This window comes from Dermacentor variabilis, chromosome 7 (genome assembly GCF_050947875.1).
Source record: "Dermacentor variabilis isolate Ectoservices chromosome 7, ASM5094787v1, whole genome shotgun sequence".
Classification (NCBI taxonomy): domain Eukaryota; kingdom Metazoa; phylum Arthropoda; class Arachnida; order Ixodida; family Ixodidae; genus Dermacentor; species Dermacentor variabilis.
Window position 1 is genome coordinate 10,475,387 of NC_134574.1, and position 22,851 is coordinate 10,498,237.

The following is a 22,851-nucleotide window of genomic DNA, read 5'->3' on the forward strand; positions in this document are numbered from 1 at the left end:
ATTGCAGTGGCCCTTAATTAAAGGGAAGCTGAAAGGTTTTCCAAAAAAAAATGAGTGAACATCTCTACATAATGGTTCTCAACCCTCCGAATTCGAATATCGTATCGAAATTGAGCGAAAGAAAGCGCAAATATATTTTATTTCGACGAAAAGTGCAGCAGCGGACACGCCCAGCTCGCGCGTCTCATTTCCACCTGTGATTGGTCTGGCGCCTCGTGACGTCAGCACTAGTGTTCGTCCGAACCGACCGCTGCCGCTACACATGAAGCGCGGTGCCAGGTAGTTTGGTGCTGTTTTTCTGAGACGGTAATGGAAAATTTAGAGAGACTGCGTTTTTCTGAGGAGTTCGGCGTTACTCCCTGCATGTAAGAGCCGATTGCGAAGAGCCGGCCTCTCGAAGAAGCAAACGATGCTGGTGCGAGCAGTGCTTTCGACGCGAACGAAAGCGAAGTCTTGGGGTCTCCTCGTGTTGGAAATGCTCTTTGGTGAGTATGTTTTTTTGCAAAGCGATCTAGTGATCTCGCCGATCTTTCGCCGATCTAGTGAGCTCGTTTCCGGTCAAACAACTGTAGTGTTGTGTTCCTGCATGCATCCTAGTGGAACGTAAGCGGGAATGCGATCGTCGGCATTTGTGCGCTGTCCAAAGCTGTCGGCAATCTACAAAGACTGTTTAAACGCGTGAAAAGCTTCCCGGTTCATGCAGTACGTGTAGTGACCATCTGTGCGCCGGCTTTCCAGCACATGAAAACTCTACATTTGCACTGCGTTATGGTAGCTGTATGCAGGCTGTTTTACAACACACGTGCAAATAGAAAATTCGCGGCGCTTTGCGACGGAACCTGCGTCAAGGGCGGGAGATAAACATGCACCTTCCGTTCAGCGTGCTAACAGGAAGGAGCTCGCATCACTGTTGTTCTTGAGTTGGAGCACAGCACTGTTGTTCTTGAGGGCTTGAAATTCTTTCGCTTCACAGCAGCCTCCCACTTCGTTCAAAGCTTGTGGGAAGTCTTGTGGGAAGTAATGGAAGACAACATCGTCGCGGCCGCTGGTGTTCGTGCAACCGTAGGCTGCACAGAAAGCCGGCATGATCGGCCCACCACTTCAGTTGGTGCTGCGCACGTTCACTACCACTCTACATACACGCAGACGCACCAACAAAGGAATGCAGGGTCGATCGGAGCAGATTACGATGGCACGCACGCAGAAACAAGCACGGTCAGGCACGGTCGCGGAGGCTGCGAAGGAACGGAACTCTAGTGTTGACGTCACAACACCGCGGTTTCCGGTCTCCGCTCGCATCGTCAGCGTCAGCAGCAGCGCGCGGCATTCGACGGGGGGCGGAGCTACAGCGCCATTTCAACCGACGATTACGTCGCTCCTAATTGAAAAAAAAACCCCAAAATTTTACCTACATGGTTTATAAGGTTCCCGCATCCGTATATGGGTGTCTTATTGAATTCGACAGCCTCTTCAGCTTCCCTTTAAGTGCATAATACTGATGCCCCAACCTGTTGGAAATTAGCAGGCAGTAGGTGTGCTCATAAAGTACGGCACTTTCAGAAATGAAGTTTTCGAATATTAGCATGACAAAAGCTGTTTTGCATAGAAACTGCGTATTGCAACACCTCACAAATTAGAACAGTGAAACCAGGCTGAATCCTACATGACAAAATATTTATTTACAGAACTGCTTTTCCTCCCATGTGGGGAGAGGAAAACAAACCAACAAAAGCACAGTCCCGCTTGGACACATGGTGCACAGGTGAAACACACACGGAGATGGAAACAACACACACACACGCAGACACAGTGCATAGATCTGTGTTTACAATGTCACTTGCATGATTATTTTTTCTTTTTCGTACAATAAGCATTGTCCACAACAAACTGACTTTTTTCCACAACTTCTCAAAAACCAGATGTGTGACATGGGACTTGAACGAGCAAAAAAATGAGATAGGGCGAAATTCAGTATTCACAGCTTGTCTTTTGTTCCTCTCGCAGTAAAAGTAGCGAAAACTCCTGCAGTGCTGTTTAATTCACAAACTTCCTTCCGTCTGCTTTTGTGACCCCATCGTGGTATTACTTTGTACAATCACATGCACACACATATGCAAAAAAATGCAGCACTTGGGAAAATAAAAAAACAGAAGGCAGGGAAGGTGTGGGCACCTTACACTGCCCCATGGCTTCCCATTGGCCTAAAAGAATTCACATGTCACGTGTCGGCCTCCTCTCCCCCAATGTCCCTAGTTTGAGCAAAACCGCACCTGTGAACATTTGTATATATTTATGCGTGAGTAGGTTACTCAAGAGCACGACGAGAAAAGGAAAGCGCATTCCTACCCACCTACCTATTTGTATACAACATGTATGTATATGTACAAGCAGCCCCTACCTGGCGCTTCGCACCACCCCCACCAGGCCCCACAGTGGCATTTTTCACCGGCAGCTAGAACACCAGCCACACAAGTGAAACACCAAATGACTTCACCATTTTCAGAGCGGTCAGAAATTTCCTGTATTCCAGGTGCTAGTGCCTATAAATTAACGGTTTCTGCATGTGTCACTCACTTATATGGCACCTTGCAACGAAATGCCATGCACAAAAACTGAATCAGTGCTAGGGTTCTCTTTGCATGAGCAATGTTCTTGTATGACGTTAGTGGCAAAAAGTGCTACTAGTGACCATTCAAGCCACTGTAGAACTGGGTAACCAGTCACTCGTACACTAGCTGACATGCGCTCACACAGCCATGATGGTCATGTCAGTGGTGCAAGGAAGTTGCTTGCTCTCATGTAATTTTTTGCTGACATAACATGATAATGATTATCATGCATATGGCTGCTTATTGTGCTACATAAGAAAGCTACATGATGCACCCAGACTTTGCACCCAGATGCACCCAGACTTCGTCTTAGAGAAATGCATCTACGCTGTGGTGGCTTAACAAGAAGCACGCTGCAACTGGGTCACCTAGGACATGGCAGGTAGAACATGTGTGCCATTAAAATAATACACGAGTTTGCTTCATTAGAGCCATGCTCAGTGCATAAGAAATTGGGCTGAGTGACATGTTCACCAACACCACCACTTTGGTGAATCACAAGTGAGATGATTTCGCTGCAATATGCCAACATTATTTCATAAAAGCACTTAGGAGTGCTTAAAGAACTGATCATTTCTCAAATGTGACAAAGCACGCTCTGAGGTCCACATTTGGCCACTGTTTAGGACATGGCCACTGAGCCAGGCGGTGGGGGGCAGGTACGCATGTGCCACTGGTGCAGACAAATAACACAGGTGCAGTGTGGTGACACTCGTTGAAGAACAACACAGCGGAATGTTGCACTGTAATAGTGGTGGAGATGAATGCACAGAACCAAGCTCACAGCAAAGTCGGCGCACTGTTTTACATGTGAGACCCAACATCCCCCCCCCCAGTTCGTGTGATCAACCAGGCAGGTGCTGCTAGCAGCTCCATGTGCCTCTACAGAGCAGTGTGGACAGCAGTGTACATGGAAAGCCTCCTGCATGTGCACGTGTCTACTGAACATGGTAGCTGGCTTTATCGCAAGTTTTGTATCTTGAGAATTTGATGTGCTCCTCGTGCCAAACACCTAACACTGTTAAGGGTGGAACAAGCTTGTATGCTGTCACTGTCACAGGTGACAAGAAGTGAGCAAAACAATGTGGACTGTGATGACCAAAACCTAATTTCTACTTTTGCAATACAAACAGGTGCGGTGCATTAAGAATGAGCAATGGCATTAGCTAGCAGAGTGTACTGATCGCCAAGCTGCAAAGCCAGACAGGTTCACCACAGTTCCACTTCACAAACACTCAGCTGTGCCCACAACTCAGGAGAACAGGCACATTTAATGAAGTTGTTAACCTGCACGATGTGCATCTGCAATGCTTATGTGTTGCCAGTGCTTCACATTGGCTAGGAGCATGAGAACAGACACTGTCATACAAGCATGGACACACAAATCGGCGATTTAGTTTTTAGTAGCTGGAGAGCTACTTACAAGTGCATTTTCAAGTGAACAAAACTATTAGTGCCAAAGCCAAACATTACTGTTCAGCCTATCGAGATGTGCGCATATTTACATTAAATACTGCAAAGCCTGCAAGTGTTGTCAAATTTGCAACATACCTATGATTAAGTGGGACAGCAGTGACCACCCTCCGATTTTCAGAAGAGGGCCAAATGGCTGTGGGGGCAATAAATGTGTCACCCTTAGCCATATCATTGCAAATACAGGAATTGCAACCCTTGCAAATTTCAAGTTTGGTGCAGGAGAGGAAAATAGCAACAACTGCGATGACACATTGTGTTGACTGCACTACTCCATACCACAAGATAACATGTTTCGGGGAATCTCCAAAGCTTCTTTACCCCCAGGTGACACCACCTCAGCAGTTTCAAAAGCTCGCCCGCACAACATTAATTTCTACATGGAAGACACAGGCACAGTGAAAATTGTTACATCGCAGTAGAAACAATTGCAAAAACAGCAGCCCCTAAAAACAGCCTGCACAATGCTCAGTGGTGTAACAAACTATAAGCCGTCTCACCTCAAAACACACCACACATCTCCCCACGTCTACAGAATACAATGCATTCTCTTGCTGGGAATCTGGCGGCTCTAAAGGCAGCAACATGTTAAAAAAGTGCAAGCAAGGCTCAGCAATGTCAGGCCTTTTCATGTTGACAAGTGTACTGAGAGCTAATGCAGAAGGAATTGATTTGGATCTCAGTGCTTCAGAAGGCAAGGTCACTCTTGCAAGATTTCAGAATTTGAAAATTGCAATTAAAGAGACACCAAAGAGTAACACTTAGTTTAGTTTGATGAAATAGTTTTCAAATACATCTTTTAAGTAGTAAAAGACTTCTTATTAGTGGAAAAAATAAAATCAAAGTTTCAATTTACTTAATTTTGTGCCCAGAGAGACAACAGTTCTGGTACTTAAGTATGACATCAAGAATCTGAAAGCATTCTTGTGTTATGTTCTGACCTTTTTATGTTAAATAAATGTTCTCAAAATTCACTCAGTTAGGTCTTTGGTTCTTTTAGAATGCAATGTGTTCCTTGTTTTTCAATAAACTATTAACTAGTCCCAAAGAGACACTGACCAAATCTTATGACATGATGAGGCTCTAGTGCAGTAACATCAAGCCCATCTTTTGTTTATGCATTTTCTTCCTAGCTAACCAAAAGTGTGCTCATGCTAAAACTCAAGTTCCAAAAGTGGTACTTCATCAATTCATGTTAAAAAACCTTCTCGGCCTCCCTACAGGTGGCAGGCACACTTTGCAAGTGACCAAATAGCTTCATGGTATAAATGTGCGTGCAGGTGAGAGTAAGAGGTGAAACAGAATGGAAAAGTCCGTTCAGCAATGACAAAGATGCTGAGCTCTGTGACCAAATGAAGATGACGAAGCAGTATGGAGCACGCATTCATTACACCGTCTGTTGTGACATGACCTTGTATATAATCATTGTAAATATGTCCCACCTCTTTCCTTCCTCCGTATAATAAGGCTAATGTGCAGTCTGAGCTAACCCTGTGTGGAGCCCGTGAAATGCAGAAATAGATTTGACTGAATTGCTAAAGATGACTAAGGAAAAAAGGACAAAATGATGCACTGCCATAAGCGCCAGAAATTCAACACAAAAGACCTGGACATGGCAATGAGTTGCACAATCTGCAAGAAGAAGTAGATGCATTATGAAATATATCATCAAATATATATATCAGCGATGAGGCCCTCGTGCTATTACCCTGTTTTTATGCTTGTGGCATTATGACATTTGCCCAGCTTAAATGAGACTGGTTTTAACTTTTTGTGCGTGTAGACGAATGCAAAGAGACCAAGTGTTCTCATGTTTGTCGTATAACGCTTATAACAACAATCAAAATCTGCTATATATCTGCTAAGCAGGTAATGCAACAGACAAGGTCAAATGTAGCAAGCAGGTATCTCTATGCAGCCCGATTACCGAATATTATACTATGGATGCTTCAAGTAACAAAACACAAGCAAAATCCACTGCACTTATGGACCTCGCCATCGAGAAGCCTTGTTTACCTAGCACTGCACATATGGCTTTTCCATGTACGTGGCACATTATCGCGGGCCATCAGCTTGCCGACCGAGGATGCAGTCTCGCCAAGCGGCACTCGGAACCTTGACTGGAGGAAACAGTTGAACCATTCTCATGCTGCTTATGTTTTCTACAAAATGGTGTATATACAGAAGCACAACTTATCTGAATAATCGCTGGCTTGTTTGCACTCAAATTTCACATCCAGGTGGAATTTCACAGTTGATGCTATTTAATTGCGTGTTTGAATGCCTGCCTGTTTTGCACAGAATAAATCATAAGCGTGTGCTATCTGTGGCGATTCCAGATAAGTTTGGAATTTGCGGGGATGGAACACTAGCATCAACACTTGCTGTGACATCAAAACATAGTGTGCACTGTGCTTTGTCTAAACAATTATTGTTTTCTACGTCCCCTACGTCATCATATTTTGAGCTGTCATAATTATGAATACTAAATGGTGCCACCATTTTGTTCCCACAAATTCTATACATTTTGTATGTCCCTAGTGCACAGGATGCAAACTCATTTATTTTGCATGAAACAGGCATGCAATGAACCAGAAGCCTTTATAAGGTTCGCATGGTGGCACACATACTTTGAGGCAAAGACAGTGGCTGCGTGAAAGCGTAATTTCATGCTACGGTTTTGCTCTCTGACGATGCCCCCGTTTCATCAGGTGAAAACCTGCAGAAAATGCTAGCTGCTGGCTCGTGCAGCCATTGCATGCTTGAATGCACCACACCGTGTGCACATCAGTAGGAATGGCAGCATGTGGACCAAGCAAGTCGGAGACCACCTCGTTTCAACTCCTGGCAGCAGTGCAGGCATGTGCTGCTGACCTCATAGTGTGTTTTGTGAAGAAGCAGTTATCTGCCCATCTTATGAAATGCAGACCCAAAAAGACATATCTAATAGAACTTGCACAAATTGTTCATGCTTACTTAACATGGTTTTTATGGTGCAAAGCGATATACTTGAAAACGGAAAAAACCAGAAGATAGCAAGTGCCCAGTCTGTCCTCTTTAATCTTCCTCCATCAAAAGCATATATTTTTTTCACGCCTTGAAAACTCTGTTATGCACTCATTGGCAAAGGTTTTTGTTGATGCAGGTTTATCTGCAAGTCTTTCTTCTGGAGCTCTTTGACATGGAACACATATATGGGCTGTGAAATGTCAAAATCTGTATTTTAATATGTTTACATGGTGAGTGCATATTTCATTTCAATAGTGCTTACAAAACTCCTTTGGCATCAAACAAGCAAGCTTATGTCGCAAAAATCACGCTCAGTAGCATTTCAGCCAGTGTCACGAGCCTATTCAGTGCATCAGGAATACCAGTTTGTGTTAGTCCTAAATGAGCCCACATCCGTGTGCAGACACCTGAATGCCAGCAATGGTGGGCTTTCGCTTTCCTGCTGCAGTCACCACAGCAAAGGCTGAAAAGCAATGGCTTCGCATCAAATTTAGGTGCCTTCCTCTCAGATATGTGTAGCATGTACAATTGATGCGCTGATGGGATATCATGTAGAAATCATTAGTGACAAGCCCTATGTCTGTGAAAGAAAAACACAAAAAACGTTCCTGATGGGCAGTTACTTTGCTTTGTTTTTCAGGCAGAGAACAAGCTGAACAGAATAATTCACGGGCTTATGTTTGATTTGCAAATCAGTGATGACTGTGCAATGTGCTGTAATTGCCACGTTACAGCACATTCTCAATATTCTTTACATTGCTACTCATTGGCTTCATGACAGAACACACGCTCAGGCAACCTCTAGAATGGGATCATGTGGGATGGCAGCCAGTTGCAAATGCCAAGGTGCTTCTTCTAGGAGTACTTCCACTCTGCCTCAGGCAAGGACAGTGACAATAGGATGCAATAAATGCAGCACTTAAACAAACAAAAAAGAAATGTGGCTATAATAAACCACATGTTAAAATAAAAACCTCATGTGGTGTTCCCATTTGTAACACTTACTGTATAGATATGTGCAAGGGCCGCACTCTTCTTTCACAATTTTGAAAAGGTGTGACCCTTACGGGGCACCAAACCTTTTGGACAAAATGGTGACTTCCCACCCCAAGTGTACCATTGCAATAGGCATCGGGGCACAAACGCAATCATATTTCCAATTAATATTTTCGTTTTGCAAATTTTGGGCTGCCAATTAAAACTTCCTTCTGGGGATGTTGGTGCATACTTGACATAAAAATTGTAACAGTGCAAACACATGCAACAACAAAGTACCGTGGACGAGACACAGGCGCTGTTTGTGGGTCAGTAAAAGGTCAGTGATACGAGAAGAGGGAAGAACACAGAAGGAAGGGCCCACTGAACAAGAACGGTACTTCATTAAAACTTCTTTCTTGGCGAGTTGGTGCATACTTGACATAAAATTGTAACAGTGCAAACACATGCAACCACAAAGTACCAAGATCGAGACACAAGCGCTTGTGTCTCGTCCTTGGTACTTTGTGGTTGCATGTGTTTGCGTTGTTACAATTTTTATGGGCTGCCAAGTTGGGAGTGCAACCCTTATACGAGTCTATACAGTATTGGCAACAACTTTCGCCACAATTAAGTCGCATATTGCCTTGTGCATCATTTTAGTCTAGTAAGTCGATTCATAACGCCGCGTGAACATAGCTCCTTTCAATGCTACTGACTCTTTCCCCTGTGTATCAGTTACACCGAGTCCATGCAGTTAATGCAGTTGCAGTCGATATGTGCACCAAATAACTCTCACCGACTTTCTTACACTGCATTAAAATAAGTCTTACTGCGTGAGTTCTCTGCCAGGCAGGTGCCAAGCACAGCACCTGTGGCGACCCACTGGCCTTCATACAAGAAGCTCGAAGAGCCGTCCCAAGCTGCACTCGCTGATCAACCATGAAAAGTGCACTTCTTGCTTTGACTCAAAACACAAATGAGTTGCTGCTTTTAGAATGAATACCTTTAGGCTCAGTTTTGTAATGTTGTGCATTCTTTTACACAATGTTTCACGTTAATAATGAGCTTAATTCATTGTGTGAAGAATATTTTGAGCACTAATTAAGTAGCCGTAGTTGTTCTTACGGGCCCTACATAATTGCTAAACCAGGCTAGCAGTTCAGATGCAGCACTTACTTACTATTAGTAACTTGTTTACAGAGCTATAGATGACTCATCCTGTTTAAGCCCCTTTAAAGCTGAGTAATAACACTTGAATGAATCAGTTATTGCTAAACATCAATTTAGTGACGGCCTCCATAAGCCACAAAAGTGCCTTCGATTGACGCACATGCATATCCTGCATTGTTTTCACAGCGGTCAAGCTACTTCACCGTGTATGCACCAATAGCATCATATTTAACTCCAGCAAGTATTCCTTTTGTGTGTGGGTGTGTTTTAAATAGAATGAATTAACCTGGGGCGAGACTGGGAGCAAGCATTTCCCCTTCCGAATGTTCACTTGCATGCTTGTGATTCGCCAACGCCATGCTTTCATCAGCGGTCGTCACCACGGCGAGGCAGGAGCATAATCTCATCCAAAGTTGCAATAATGACTGTCAGTCCCACTAAAAATGATGGTTTCATGCTATGAATTCTTGATTGTGCCACGACATTATTTCTTGCTCAGTGTATGTAACAAGTGTTGTTTGATTATCACAACAGTTGGTACCCCGTTGGATACAAGTTGCCTTGTTGAAGCGTTTGGTCCAGTGACATATATTGTTCTACCATTGTTCATAGCGATCAGTCAAAGTACACTGCGAAATAAGATGGCAGTCAATTTTCAAAAACGTGTGTCTCTAACTTTGATGGCCAGTATTTGGCACTCATTGCCTTTCAGTATTTTCCAGCAGGCAAAAATTTAAAGCAAATCCAATCACCTGCATATGTGCTTTCTAGTTAAAGGTACTGATTGTTGCATCAAGTATTTGTATGTCAGTAAGCAATTAGTATAATACTAATTGGTAATTAACTTCCATGCTCATCAGAGAGTAGTTGAATAAGCAAAGGAGAACTGCACATGGACTATTTACACGTTGCAGAGGAACAATTGCATTGGATAGTGAACAATGGCAAACAACTGTTACTGCTCTTGTATGCACACTTGTTAACTGGATGCCTGTCTCCAACTATTTAAAGATGGGCAATTGAAGACAAAAATAAGTTTTGCTGCTCAAAATTCACAAGCATTGGCAAACATCATAAACTGTGCCACAATAGTAAAGCTTCTCTTTACCAAGCACTAATAGTGGTTCAACATCAGACTTACACTGCCATTCATTCTGTGGTGCCAGAAATGTTTTGTAAAATCTCATCTGTTTTACATGCTGCATTTGTGGAACTGGAGCTGTCAAGTGCTCAAGGAATGTCTACCTAGTAGGCATCCTGCGACCAGAGCCAGTTTCAAGATATCCAGGCTTGCGGTGAACTCTACTGACGTCCATAATTATCATCACCAGTGTATTTAGTGTTCTTTTCAGTCGTGATCATTTAGCGGTTAGTGCCTTGCATTGTGTTGAAGTTACTTTTCCACAAAGTCTTCATTAAGCAAAAGTTGGGCTACTTGGTGCTTGCTTAAACAAACAAGGCTACACTATGCAGGTTAGTTAAGTTATTGGGTTTATGTGGCAAAAACACGATATGATTATGAAGCACATCTTAGTAGGGGAATCTGGATTAGTTTTGATCACGTGGGGTTTTGGTTCATCTTTATCATCAGCCTATATTTATGTCCACTGCAGGACGAAGGCCTTTCCTCCCAGGGATCTCCAATTACCTGTGGCTTGTATTCGTAATCCCAAGTTGTGCCTACAAATTTACTAGTTTCATCAGCCCACCTACGCTTCCCTTCCCTTGGCATCCATTCTGTAATTCTAATGGTCCACTGGTGATCTGCCCTATGCATTACATGGCCTGCCTAGCTCCATTTTTTCCTATTAATGTCAACTAAAATATCGGCTACCCTCATTTCCATCACTTCCATCACCATCATTTATTCTCTAATCCGCATCAATGTCTTCCCATCTCTTAACATTATGCCTAACATTGTTCTTTCCATTGCTTGTTGCACAGTCCTCAACTTTTTCTCAAGCTTCTTAGTTAACTTCCAAGTTTCTGCCAAACATGTCAGTGCCGGCCGAATGCAGTGACTTGCTTTTCAAGGATAGCGGTAGACTGCCAGCCATGATTTTCGAAATGCGCTTGCTGCATGCACTTCCATCCATTCTTCTTTTTCTTTCACGATCAGGGTACCCTGCCAGTAATTGACCTAGATACACATACACTTGTACAGAATATTCTAGAGGCTGACTGCCAACCATGAATTCACGTTCCCTTGACAGGGTATTCCGGTTCTTTTACATGCACCTAAATTCAAGCAAACAAATGTTTTTGCATTTTGCCCCAATCAAAATGTGGCCACTAACAATCAAACCTGCAACTTTGTGCTTAGCATCACAATACCATTGCACTACAAAGATGTACCTGAGTAGCAAGTAGTAAGGAATAGTCTTCAAAAACATCTAGATGTGTCTCTAAACAGAACAACAGTATGATGTACCCCTAATTTGGACAATATCCCCACACCGGTCACTTCCATTCCTATCCAATTCACTTGCGTGTATATATTGGATGGTATACAATACAGAATAAGCAGTCAAAAGTTGGCGCTTCCCTTGTTCCCTGCTATCTTTGCTTGTTTGCGCTAAGCGATCATATTTATGGTCTACTCAGCAACCAGTGGGAGGAGTTTGTTTTTCATAATTAGCAATTGCCTTTATATTCTTTGTGGAGTAAGTTAGATTCTGTCAGGGGTGGTTCTGATGATATAACCTGTTGTTTCTATGCTCTGCTGTGCTTGTGTAAGAAAATGAGTAATTACTTATAGCACTGTCTTTGTGTTCAGTAAAAATGTTCGGTTGTGAATGAAGCACTGTCTTGTCTGCTTCTTTTTTCAATTTTTGTTTGTTTGTGGACTGGTGTAAGAAAATGAGTAATTACTTATAGCACTGTCTTTGTGTTCAGTAAAAATGTTCGGTTGTGAATGAAGCACTGTCTTGTCTGCTTCTTTTTTCAATTTTTGTTTGTTTGTGGACTGTAGTGCTTCAAGATAACACCTGGGAAGAGAACCCATGTGAGATATGAAACCATGATCTGAATCTAACAACACTTTTGCCAAGATTGTGCTTCAGAATGTCTCAGCCAACAAGCAACTGAGGTTTGCAGGCAATTCTCGTATCAATGTCTTAGGGAAAATGCATGCACTTAATATGTCATGCTTCTGGGGAAAGTTGGTTTATGGTCTTCAAACTAGTAAGCACGTGAAAACACACGTGTATGAAACACAAGTGCATGTGCGATATAGATGCACATGCGCACGTGCACTGTTGCCTTTCAGCCACTTTGTGCATATAAGGGACAATTTGTGGCCTTTTTATCTACTAGTAGCTTTGCTTTCCGCTTGGCTCTGAGTTCATGTTCAAGTCAAAGATGTGAAAACGATGACATACAGGTATATCGACAAACTTTGTATTTTGTGTGTGTCAATCTGTCTGTGTGTTATTTTGCACCCTTTACCTGAAGATGCAACACCAACATTCCCAAATTTCCATCCTAATGCGTTTCTTGTGTCATCTGTTTTGGTACACTGTCAGTACAGGTGCACTTGCGCAAGACAACAGGTAGTTTTGTGAGGATGCGAGTGCAAACACAGGAACAGGGCCTATGGCACAAAGCAGCTGACATGGTTCAATCTTAGAAAATGCCTGTTCATTATCTGTGGATCCAAGATCTACCTAGAAGCCTGGTCCACAAGGTTCTACTGCACTGCACCTCTTGCACTGAAATATGTTTCAGCATGGCACAATGGGTCTCACATGCACTGTTGTAATAAGTCATTACATTCCACATTTGCTGTGAATTGTGTTCTGCCACTTTTGTGCCCTGATCTCGTAATGCCCTTCCCTTGGCTGTATGCTCTTGTCTACTTAAACCCAACTCAACTTTATTTCCTTGATCTTAGCTAGAATACGAGTTCATTCAGTACTGTTCTCTCCCTGTCTCGGTGATGAATAATGCTGTGCTACCCAAGCTGATCTTACTTAACACAATTTCTTAAATTTTATGATCATACAGTGACTGGTCAACAAATTAGGAGTTAATGCCCCTCAAAGAAAACATGCATTCTTGTGCAAGCAAACCAATCCATCTTCTTGCTTGAGAGCAGTGTTCGTCTGAGCTCGTTGGTTTCACATTGTAGCAAGAAATGTTTCCAGCAGAATGCACTGACAGGGACCGAAGTTGTCTGTCAGTGCTTTCTGCTGGAAACCTTTCTCGCCATCTTCTTGCCAATCATGGCACCACCTTTGCCTCACCAGGGAGAATGGGTGTTGCTCTGAGAACAGCTCATCTTTCTCAGTAAAACAATTAGTTCCACCTCTCGTAATGCACCCTGAGGAGCTTCTATGCTGCGGTTTCTCCGGACCACTGACAACATCAGGGCCTCCCTAACGCCTTTTCAGAGTTCCCAGTAATACAGTGCATCTGTTTATAGTGTGAGCTGCTTTCTATGTCCCCGCACTCGCTGACCTTGAGTCATGCATAACTGAGGTGAGTTCGTTGTTGCTGAACCTCTGGCACCCCCGTACGTCCATGGAATAAACTATTTCTTGTGAGCACGAGGGATGAGGAACACCGCACTTTTGTGGGAGGAGCCTCTAACATGTCTGACCTGCCACTGACTATTGTGAAAATAAACTGCACCACCTTGTTTAACTTGTGGATTCCTTGCATTTGTGCCAAGGTTTGTGTGCAAAGGAATGATGGATTGCTCTGGTGCTGCCATGAGTGCCATTCTTGATCTAGAAGCATGCATGGCCAAGTTACCATAGCCAACGAGCTACAGCTTTGAGCCCCTCTTCACATGTATATAAGCATGCATTTAGGCCTCCTATATCTTGGGAAATAGCAATGAAAACACTTATCACACAATCCTACCATGCCAGTTTTGGTAGTGCTGGTTCTTCTGGCAAATCTGCAAGTTACAACAATAACAAACGTTCACAACATTCATGCTTTAGATGACAAAATACGTGGTCACGTGACCACATATTGTCACGTAAAAAAAGGCAACAGGTGCCAAAAGTTTTAGTACCCTGCTATTCAATGCAGTAATACTTGTTTCTCAGTACCTTAAACAAGTTAATTAATCTTACCAACATTATATCCTTTGGCATCAAGACAATGCTTTAGAGCTGAAACTTACAATGGGTTGCTGAGAAACATAACGAGGAAACAACAAAATATTCTGCCATCTTTGAAGTCAAAATGTCCTCAAGCCCACAAAATGTCTGAAAAAGCCTTTGGCGCAATTAAAGAAAGTAGCAATGTCGATAGATTAACAAGTCAGAGGCCTTGGTTATCGCGCTTCATTTTGACTCGCCCAGAAACATGGTCCGCAAGAGATCAGTAGAGTGAATTTGAAGTCACACACATATTTTGTGGTGCCTCCCACCAATTCACAAAAGCAAGTTGGGATTTCACATGAGCAAAGAATTATATTTCGTGGCCTGGTGGGCTCATACCTACCACACTCAACCCAATGTGCTTTTGAAACATAAGGACCGAGTCACGGAAACAAAACCACACCGGACAGATCACATGGTTCCGACTTTAACATGATGTCCACCAAATACAAACAACCATATTATTGCACCCAGACGAAGAGGCTTAGACAGCTATGATTAAACACTTCCTTAACCCTTTGAGACGCTGTCTACACAATTGTGCACAGCAGCAGAGTGCATCAATACCAAAATTACTGATGAAAGTAATGGCATTTAAAATGTGTTTCATACATTTTGAAACACTTATTATTGGAACTGTGCTGCAATTTTGAATAATGTGCAGAATGTTTTAGCAAAATGAATAGGAAGGTGGAAGGCTGGGTGTTTTTACTCTGTGTCTGCATGTTGTATGTAGCGGGTTCGCTGCTTTCATTGTTTTTCACAATGTTGTGCACCAGACATAATTTTCAAGTATGAGTGGCTGTATAAGTGCTTTTCAAGCTCTTAAAAACACAAAATAATATATGTTCTCATATTTGATGTTCCTGTAGTGAGTTTTCGCATGGAGTCGAAATTTTGTAAACTTGACAAAACCCGCTAAACAATTGAAAATTCTTAATCTTTTCTGCAGCTGTACACTTTCTATGATCCTGAAGACACAAGAGATATGGTGAAAGCAAGTTTGCAATCAACGGGATAAAGTGGCGTCTGAAAGGGTTAATGATAAACCACCCATGAAATTCTGGCTCATTGTCAAACAGACACTGCCAAACAATCAAAATACAGCACTACAACCTGTTCGTTTCTTTGGCTCGGTCCTTGTGTTTCTGCAGATTTGTTTCATACAGACGAGTGAACTGGAAATGTAGGAGCTAGTCAAGCAGGCAATGTCAAGAAATGCAAATCAATGGATGGTTCTGCTACAGCCTTCAAGAGAATATGTCTAAACTGTTGAAGTGCTCACGGAATGTTTCTTGCAGCTCAGGAAAAGTCGACACATAAATGTGCTGAGTGACGTCTTCTCAGTTTAATTAAGTCAAAACCTGAGGACACAAGCGCTTACGAGTTGTGAATGAGAAAGCATTAACATCCAATTAAACACCGCTGCGCGGTCCTTCGAATTTTGTGCAGTGAGTATTCTTTTCCAGCTTTGTTTTGCAGGGTATGTTATTGAGTTTTGTGATCGAATTGGTGTGGGTTATTTTTTTCTGTACAGTTTCTACGTTAGCATATTACCTGTAGACCAGAATCATTTGAACAATATTGCCGACACAACTCAGGGATGCCACCGATGTCCTCCGTGACGAGAGACCAAGGAAGCAGCCACCAAGGCAGGCGTAGCAGCTGAGCCCAGTGGGAGAGACACACGAACCGTGCGCCGGCTTCAGAGAGCAAGAAAGCGGCATGAGCGCTTTGCGCGACTGCCTCGCTGACGGCAATCCATCTTCGCCCCGCGACGTCACGGTGCCTGCTCCGCTGAAGCATGCTCTTAACGTGGCATGAAGGTAAATGGGAATTTAGGTGCTGTTTTGCTGCTACAGATGCCAGCTTTCTCGCTTAATTGGCCATTTGACACTTTTGCATCAAAAACAAATAAATACACAAATCTTAAAAAAGGAAACAAAGAAGACAGGAGCATGTGCAAAATCAGGAAAACAAAGAATCAACAAAAAAAAAACAAGCCTCAAGAAGCCAGGGCGGTCCGTGAACCCTCCCTTGTCAATGAAATGTATGGTTTTCAAATGGAAACTATTTGTTTCTTTAACAGAGTACTTAACAAAACTTAATGTGTGCGCTATTCACAATAACCTACACCTCGTGATCCTGTAACCTAGCACCAATCAAAATACATTTTGCGGCATGACTCCACGTCACCTTGACAGCCTTCCAGCGCTACAGCTGCATTTCTCAGCATAGGCCAAGTCAGTGGTCGTGTCACATATTTCCATTTCGTCACACTCCAAGTGTGAAATATTCTTTTTGCACAGGCAACAAAACTTTCTCTAGTTTCTTCTTCAGTGCTAAAAACAAGCACTACAGTATTGCAAGTGGTTTGATTTAAGCAGCGACATGAATTTCATGTTTAAAATGGCTAATCGAAAATTTGGCTACCACTTCAGGAACAAAGTAACATTGATTATTTATTATATTCTAAACCTGCATGTAATTATAATACTGTAGCATATGTTCCTTCATGTTTAAGGCAACCAATGCTGACCTCATTACAAACATACAAAATAGCTAAAAACCAAGTCGGAATGATAATGTCATTCCTGCAACATTAAATTAAACCAGAATGTATTGTACAGTATGTTTCCAAATTTAGAGTGGCAAAGAACGGCAACCTTCTGCATGCGTCAACCACTTATGTTGCAGGAGGGCATTGCCTTTTGAAGTTCGAGAAGTGCTTGTGACATTGAAGCATCTTAATTATTTATATGTGGCACGCACACAATATCCTAGCCCGAGCTCATGTACCCTTCTCTAAGTGCAGCGGGAAGTGTATAGCATGACAAATATAATTCTGCCAATGTTGAAGGATGCAAACAGCTGTAGTCCACCCTTCCGAAATTCATAGTGAAATGTTACACGGAACAAAGCGACAAATGACGGAATAGTTTTCATCAAAGACGCTGCGACCCAGTCAGTGTGTGAGTGAACGTGCCTGATGTGACGTCATCTAGTGTAGACAGCCATACCTTGACAGGGCATGCATGAGCGTTGAGATAGCACAGGAGGCAGCCAATCACAGGACCTGACGTTATAGCATATCATATTGACCGCAAATAAAGACGGGGACATAGGGAGAGAACACATAAACAGCACGGGCGGTAACTTTCAACTGTTTTATTCACTGCAGCCCGTGGGCATATATAGGCAAATAGAACATGTGCAGATCGCAGCAAACAAGAATAACACATCAGCTTAGCGTGGCAACCAATTATCAAAAAAATCTATTTCCGATTGAAACAACCTAATGGAGGTATCGCTAACACAGTATTGGCCTTTCTTTCTTATGTGATAAGCCTCCATCAGTTGACGTGCAGTCTGGTCATGTCTTCTCCCCAGAATCTTTATCTCCTCAAAAAGGAGATAAAGATGTTTGCTGCGATCTGCGCAAGTTCTATTTGCCTATATATGCCCACGGGCTGCAGTGAATAAAACAGTTGAAAGTTACCGCCCGTGCTGTTTATGTGTTCTCTCCCTCTGTCCCCGTCTTTATTTGCGGTCAATATGATATGCAGTAAATACCAACTAGGCCAAAGTGAAGTTCTCCTGACGTTATAGTATAACATCCCTGTTGAGTGAAGCTACCAAGCATGAGCAATGTCAGCTGTTACCTACACGAACCCAGAAATTGTTACGATGTTGTCGTGAATGCCCCGAAAGAGCATGCAGCCTCGTGTGTGAAAGCACAATTAATACCACCTCAAGGAATACACAGAGCGTGTAAAGCTAATTAATTCTACCCCATGGAGTCAGCTTTAAAAGCAGCTTGAAATCTTGGAGCAATAATACAGCTGCACACTTTGTTACCCTGCTTTCTTGTTTGGGCTAACTACTTGGCACAATAAGTTAGGGCTGCACTAACCCTGCTTTCTTCTAAGCAGTCTGCTCAACCAGCTAGCCATCTTGCTCTGTGCCCACTTGCGAACGACGTGTAGGTAAACTGCAGCAATAAGAGCTATTGCATAACAATTGAAGCACGCAACTTGTCAGTGGTCTAAAGGGCAGTGACCTGCGGGCTTTGAAAACATCAATCGGTACTGCACAATGTGACAAAGCTGAGTGCCTGTGAATTGACACATCTGGTGGTCTGCTTGTATGGCCAAGGGAAGTGGAATGTGTTAGGCTAGTCACGGGTGCCAACATTGGGTGCACGGGAAACACGCAGTGCACCACCAGACACCAAATGAACGACTATCGTAACAAGTTTTTTTTTCTTTCTTTCTTTTTCTTCGAGAGCACATTACTTTAGCGCATGTTTAACCACTAGTCTGAAATTTGCCTTTTCACACCGATGCAAAACCTCAAAACCAACCAATAATGGCAGATTAAATACATGCACACCACACATAACTGACGAAACAGCAGTCATCAAACAGTTTGAATTGAATGTTTGTCAAAACAATGTCTTCAAAATAGAAATGAGATACTACACGACAGTAATTCAATCATTAAATGTGACATAACCACAGAATAGAAGAAGTCTTAAAATCATGACAAGAGAACAATAAATGCAGCAAGCACAGTTGCTGTCAGTAAATGATGTGCCGTTTGTTTTGGTGCCTCAAGTGGCATAACAACATGGCATCATGATTCACGCTAACGTGTGCTGCATAAAATGTTGACATTGTGCTGCCGCCACGTCAATGTGCATGCCAGCAGTTAAAACTTGGAAGCAGCAAGCTTTGCAGCATTTCGTCACGACAGCTAACACGAGGCCATGGCAATGTGGGTAAAATCATGCACTTGGAATTCTCTGGAAGTGACGGCAGTCACTGCTCAGCAAGGCCTGCTGAGCCCTGCCACCACTTGAAGACAAAGGAATGAAGACACTGTGAAAGGCGAGGATGACTGGCAGACAAGCCTTAAATGCCGACAAAGCCTCCTTTGCAGGCTCACTGTTATGGCACCAGAGCAGCAGCTGCACAGGACCCCCAGTTGGTCTTATTCACTCGTTTCTGGTAAATGACAACATTATCGAATGTTGCAATGACTGGGAGTGCCAGGTATAAAACACAGCTAGATCACTGACTCATTAACACTAAAATTCTGTGTAGAAGCAACATTTCATTGTGCATGCCACACACTGTGGCACATTATACTTACCTGTAGCATCTGAAAGAAATCAGAAGTAGGTGTCACCCGTCGTGACGCCAGATAAGAAATATAATATTTCTGGAACAGAACAGTGGTGCCATCTCTCATTGCTATAAAGAAAAGCATGTGTCGTGTTTTGCCCTAACAATGACAGATGGCATCACAGTTCAATTGCAAGTACATGAATGCTTTTTATGTCTAGCATTGCCACAAAAAATTAAAAATTTGATTGTTATTCATTTAGAGTGAAACAGGAAAATATTGCACCTAAGCATGGAATCGAACTGCTTGTACGCAATGTGCCACTTCTGTGCAGAATCTGAGCCCTAATGAGGATACTCTGTCAGGAAAGGTGCTCACCATGGCATGCCACAGATGCTGAGGAAAATAGGTTTTTGAACGTGGCATAGCCCCAAGCCAAGGCAAAGCTCAACCACCGAAAAGGCGCCAGGAGTGATCAACAGGACATTACACTCTGTGCTTAACTATGCATGTTGTTCAAAAAATGATTTCCTTCTCCTGCACATCAGCAGTGGACAACTACACCGCTATCACAAAGTATGTCAGGGTGTATGTCGTTAGGATTAACGTGTGAACAAGGATGCAGAGCCATTGCCCAAGGCATAATTACGATTGGGTGGACCGCCCAGAACAGATGGTTTTGGCCAAAAGAGGAAACATCACAACCTCATTAATTTTGATTAATATGGAAATTTGTACTATTTCTCAAACAAACATGTAAGTTAGCAGACAGTGTGAAACAGTTACTAACACTAAAAACTGCACTGAGTGGCTATTTCGAATCCGATTCGAAGGTCGTGATGATTTCAAGCAACTGTGAACATGGAATAGTGGCAATTTTAGGATCGCTTAATGCAAGAGCAGAAAACTATTGAATAGAAACTTTACAGCGGAATTCAGTGGACATTTTGCAGTGCTGGAAGGTTTTGCATCAATGCAATAGTTGCTGATTGTTCAGTGTAGTTTCATGAAATTTAAGAACCATAGCTGTTGCTGTCCATAATTTTGTGAAGCACCACACAATCCCTCCATTTCTTATAACTGTGCAGCAGAAGGAACAGACTTTAGATGTTCCCATTTTTTTCCATTTAACATTTCAACTTGAGCACAAAGTAACAAGGTTGCACAATACTGTGTAGCTGCCGCTTTGGAGCCAGGCTAGTTTATTTTGATGTAGGAGTCCACTCTAGTACGGAATAACAGAGTACAGTTTCTTTAAGGCTTGCTTGGAGGCTCTTCGTAACTGGTTATAGCAGTTAACTCTGTTGACAGCATTCAATTTCAAACGTTCTAAAAGCAACACAGTGCTTCAGCACTGCAACTACAGTGGCCCGTTGCAAACACGAGGAGTGGTGTTCCCCATCCTTTGAGGCGTTTTGCAACTCGGCTGACAGTGTCAACATACCAACTGGCTCAGACAGTGTTGCGGAGCGATCGAGTTAGCTGACAGCCCCCGAGGCTGTCATCAGGTGCCATCCACCTAGTCTCCATCGCCTGACCCTTCGAGTGTGGTTGGGAGGGCTGCAGGTCGTGCTAGCAGGAGAAAGCCACTGGGGTGTTGCTGGGTGCAGGCGTTTGTTCGGAGTGGGACACCTTGTTGCGTATCACCCGGTCACAGAATCACCATGTCTAGTGGTGCCAAATGGGAAAAAGGTTTGCGGAGGAGTGGGAATCGCCGCCCCTTCTCGCTGAGGCACCAGTGTGCGGAGAGATCTTGCGCCACCATGGGTGTGGCTAGAGGGCAGTACTCTGGCGTCGCAGGTCGCTCGGCTCAGCCATGGCAAACATAGTCGGGTTCTCGCTTAGCGAGCTGTCCAGCTCGCTGCACTTGCGCTCATACTCCTGGTGGCACTTCTGCGCGGCCTGCACAAACACAACACGCTGCCACAGCTCAGCTCACGGCAAAGCGCTGGCTAGCAATTAGTAGGGAACAGCTCCTTGACATTTCACTGATAGGACTACAAAGTGTGGGAAGGACACTATTGGCTCTTGCTTATACAGCAGAATCTCGTTACAACGAACTTCGCAGGACCGCTGAATTTAATTTGTTAATTTGAATTATCGTAGTACTGAAAAACCAATATTTTCATGTCAGAAATGCAACACAATAACGAAAATTACATACCTTTGCAGCAGATGCACCTGTTCGTACGTAAATAATAAACGAGAACACTGGGTACAGTTTAACTACAATTTATTGCTTGAAGAAGTCTGTAATCTTCTTCTGGCGAGTAGACAGCAAGTGTTCCAGGACGAATGCTGCCACATCCTCGACCTTCCTCTGAACGTCATCGGGGACACCTTTACAGCGCCCGAGGAATGATAGAGTCTTCTCCAGAAAGACTAAAACATCTGAGCTGGAAACAGTCACTTTCTCTTTGTGTGTTGATCCAGTGTCGGCATCATCTTCGTCATTACTGCAATCTTTTGCTCACGCACTTTATTCACGATGTCTTCGTTGGTGAGCTCCATGGATGTAGCCGCCGCGCTGTCACTGTAATCATTTAAGGTCACCGCGGTGTCAACAGGGAGCTTCTCAGTAAGCTCATTCCACAGTACTAGGTTGAGCTCCTCTGTGTCCTCGCAGTTTTGTGGCATAGGTGAAGCCTTTAAAAGGCCTGCCTTTTGCCAGCAGTTGCTGATCGTGCTTGCCTTCATGTTCCACCATGACCCTGCAAGCATTTCTGCAGCTTGACAGACGTTTAATTGCGTGGGCAGATTCAGTCAAGCATTGATCAGGAGGTGCTGCACAAGACGCTTCCGAAATTCGGCCATCACACATCTGATGATGCCCTGGTCCAAAGCTTGTAGCAAAGAAGTACAATTCGGGGGCATAAATGAAATTTGCACATTGCTCAATCGCACGTTCACGATATGCGCCGAGCAATTGTCAACGATAAGGAGAACTTTTCTGTATTTCTTCTTTATTGTGTCGTCGAGCTGCAGCAGCTACTGAGTGAACAATTCTCGCATCATGCACGCTTTTTCGTTGGCTCGGTATTCGCAAGGCAACGAGGAGACGTTTTTGAAGCAGCACGGCTTAGCAGACCTGCCAACCACTACCGGCTTGAGTTTTTCCGTGCCCGTGGAGTTGCAGCAGAACAAAATTAACCGATATGCGGAGACGCGATTTCTTTCCACCGTTGCACCTGTCACCTCTGAACTTCGTTGTTTTATCAGGGAACAACTGATAAAAGAACGCCGTTTCATCGCCATTGAAAACGTCATCTGGAGAGAAAGACTTGATGACTGCAGGAATACCCTCAGAAGTAATAAAGATGGCGTACATGGGCAAGCAATGACGTAATGGCAAGGTATGTTGTGCATTGGTA

The 22,851-nt window shown here is 43.4% G+C and overlaps 1 protein-coding gene across 4 annotated transcripts in view; it reads right to left on the reverse strand.

Moving 5' to 3' along the window:
* Positions 1 to 1,657: 1,657 nt before the first annotated feature.
* Plc21C (Phospholipase C at 21C) overlaps positions 1,658 to 22,851 on the reverse strand; it is a 571,303-nt gene continuing 550,109 nt past the window's right edge. For 2 of the 4 annotated variants that reach the window (XM_075698222.1, XM_075698223.1), the window contains exon 25: positions 1,658 to 21,382. In XM_075698222.1, coding sequence (XP_075554337.1) covers positions 21,254 to 21,382 — 129 coding nt within the window. In that variant the 3' untranslated portion in view covers positions 1,658 to 21,253. Of the gene's footprint in view, positions 21,383 to 21,720; positions 22,014 to 22,085; positions 22,192 to 22,851 lie in introns of those variants that run through there. The other 2 variants (XM_075698225.1, XM_075698224.1) reach the window with 2 other exon arrangements.